Source organism: Drosophila nasuta, chromosome X, assembly GCF_023558535.2.
Source record: "Drosophila nasuta strain 15112-1781.00 chromosome X, ASM2355853v1, whole genome shotgun sequence".
NCBI lineage: Eukaryota > Metazoa > Arthropoda > Insecta > Diptera > Drosophilidae > Drosophila > Drosophila nasuta.
The window spans coordinates 4,883,460-4,886,718 of NC_083459.1; the positions used below are offsets into that span (position 1 = coordinate 4,883,460).

At 40.2% G+C, this 3,259-nt stretch overlaps 1 protein-coding gene across 1 annotated transcript; it reads right to left on the minus strand.

The window, feature by feature from the left end:
• Window positions 1-382: 382 nt before the first annotated feature.
• Window positions 383-2,742, minus strand: LOC132796661 (uncharacterized). The gene is made up of 3 exons (XM_060807911.1): window positions 2,188-2,742; window positions 2,007-2,054; window positions 383-1,390 (listed from the first exon to the last, which is right to left on the minus strand). The coding sequence occupies exons 1-3, from the start codon at window positions 2,563-2,565 to the stop codon at window positions 872-874; spliced, it is 945 nt and encodes a 314-aa protein (XP_060663894.1). The 5' UTR covers window positions 2,566-2,742; the 3' UTR covers window positions 383-871.
• Window positions 2,743-3,259: the final 517 nt, after the last annotated feature.

A 3,259-nucleotide genomic window follows, 5' to 3' on the forward strand; every position in this document is an offset into this window, starting at 1 on the left:
TAGGTTCGGTGATGACTTTTCCTGCCTGTCACATTCATTTCATACAGGCACAAAGTTATAATATCCTTCCATCCAAATTTATACCCGCTAGCTAGGTATAAAAATAACGAAGTTCTTACACATTGTTCTAGTAAATTGTTCCTATTTACATACTTTTGTGTAAGTCCTATAGCAGAAATTTGATACTATATCAGACTTTTCAACAGCTGTCAGCTACATAAATATTTTCATCGATAAGTGTACAAACATCTACGGGTCGGAATGAAACCTGCATTTGCTATGACAGTTCATATCGCTAACGAATATAAGCCAAATTTTATGAAATTTATAAAAAAGTACAGAACAAGCAACAAAATTCTTTATTCTATCGGGTTTTGTCTAAAATCTTTTCAATTTAATTGTGTCAGTAAATTACAAATAACTAATTTCTAAACAGATTTTTGCAGACTAGTTTTTAGAGTGCATGACAAATATAACGGATAAATAAAAACCTGTATTTGTTATGACAGTTCTTATGTTCAATAGTTGTTCTGTATAAACCCAATTTTCTGGAACATATATAAGAAAGTACCATCTTTTATATAGAACATACAAATATGCTTGTTCTATAAACTCATGGTTTGATAAGTAAAATGTGCATATAAGGTATACATATATTGCATATCACAAGCTTAGCACACTTACCGATTAGTTTCAGAAGCTGACAGCTCGGTTATAAAAAGTGTGCGGGTCAACAAAACATATGTGCATATCGATAAGTCCCAAGGGTTAGTCCCAGTTTTTGTTTTTTTTTGTTTATCTCTATCTTAATCATATTCCTTTAGTTTTAACACATGTCATTTATTATCCACTTAAAATCGAAAGTAAGTATTTAAATATCCGCATCGGACAACTTGGATACATCGCCATTTTCATAGCATCCCATGTCCGCCTTATAGAGTATGCGATTAATATGAAACTGCACCGTATTGCGGGTATTCTCGGAATATTTGCCAAACTTATTGCCCAGATATTGTAGGAAAAATGCATCATCCGGATTGGAACAACTCGCTGCAATCGCTCCACAATTCGGCACCGTTGTCGTTGCGGTCGCCGTTGAGGATACCGATGAGTTCGGGTTGGGCATGGGAAGTGCACTTGCGTTCGATGAGGAGGAAGTATTTGCCGGGGTCTCGGAACTGTGTTGCGTTAAATTGGTGATGATGAAGGCATTCTCATCGGCATGACTGTCCTGATATGTGATCGATTCGCAGGAATCGTTCAAGTGACTGTCGCGCAGCTCAGTTTTGGCTAGAAAAACGCTCTCGAATTGTCCATTGGGCGTTGGATCCTCGGCGTCCTCATCTTCGTCGTCATCGAAGCCATTGGAACAGGTCTCCGACATGGGCATCTGCAAGATTTTGGGTTGGCATTAGTAATTGTGAATCGGAATCAGGACTTATGCTTAAGGGAATTCTTTCTTCTTCTTGGGTTTCCCATTTAAATCATTATGGGAATTCTTTAAAACAATTCATATTGATGTTAAGCGTAATCTGATTTTAATTTGTAGTGAGAAAAGTAAAAAACAACAATAGCTCAGCGGGGTTGCTTTCATGCATCTATAATGATCCGTTTAGGGGTTGATAAGGGTTTTTTTAAGTGAAGAGATGTTTTTTTTGTAATTTATTTATTTTTATGGCTACAATTTCAGAAGTTGCTTGGGAAATGTTTTTGTTAGTAGGAAATGCAAATGAATAAAACACCAAAAATTCGGTTGGAAAGAAATCCAATCTAAGTTTCTAAACAACGAACCCATTAATTGGTAGTTAAACACAAATCTGCAGAATAAAATATAAAGGGTTTCTTAAGATTATTGATAAAGCTGGTCTATACTGCAGTGAAAACCGGGGGATGTCCACTTAAAAGAGGCGAAATTGTTCAGGAAACATAGTAAGAGGAATTAACCGGCTAAAGGAGGTGTCCATTAAAGGACGATCTGTTTGCTTAGTGTAGTTTGTTGTTGTTACCTGTTGCGGTTGTTGGCCAGGTTCATCAAGTCGGAATGTCAATTTTTCCTATAGTTGAAACAAAATCGTGCATTAGCTGATAAGGTTAGACAAATGTGGAACATAACCTCGAAAACAAGAGTACGGTTCACCCTCTCTCGCTCTCTCTTTCTCTCTCTCTCCCTCGCTCTATCACACTTACTGATTTGATGAACAATTTATGCGGTTCCGTTTCGAATTTGAACATGGATGACAACGGACCACCGGCTGCTGCTGCTGCTGCTGCTGTGGAAGTCGACGTCGACGTCGCCGCCGTCGTCGTTGACGTTGCTGTTGCTGTTGTCGAATCGGTTGCTGCTTTTGAACCGGTTTGATGCGGCGGATTGGCGGATCGACGTCGCTGCCTTTCGATCATCACCTCGCCGTACGTGGCCGGGTGCTTGCGCTTCAGATGTCGCATCAGGTTCTCCGAATGGCGACCAGCCATATCGAAATAGCAAATTTTGCATGTGCTCTTGCGTATATCATCGTTATAGATGAAATGATTGTTAACGGGATTCTTGTATTTGCGCTGCGACATCTCGATAAATGAATCGATACCGAAACCGAAACCAAATACGTTCAATAATCAAATATAAATAATAGTTATTGTACTAACAATAATAACAAGAAACAATAACAACAACAAGAGCAACAACAACAACAAGAACAACAACAACTAGCTTGAACAAGAGCAAAGCGTGCGTCGTATTTGAGTATCGTTCGTTTACTGAACAACAGAGACGCACCGTACCAGTTGGGAGCGAACGAGAGAGCGCTAGTAGTAGCCAGAGTCAGTCAGTGAAGTGAGCGAACGTAACACAAAAAAAAAGAAACGAAACGAAAACAACTACAAAAAACCAGAGCAGAAACCAATTTATGAACCGGTGCCAGGCAATCGCAATCACAGTTAGCCTCGCAGCCACAGTATATTGCTCGCTCGCTCGCACGCACTTGGCTTGTCGCTCTACAATTCTGCAATGAGCGCGTTGCGTTCAGAGAGAGAGCGGTTCACAGCCAGACACAACGGTTCGAACTTCGAAGAGGAACAACACACACACGCACTCACACGTACACATTGCAAAAACAGCAACAGAAACACAATCGTAGACACATACACAAACAGACGCTGGCAGACAGAAATCGAAATACAGGCGCATTGCCTAAGCTCACACACACACAGAGCCATAAGAAGCGCACACGAGGCAATATGACGCCGACGTCGACGTCGACGA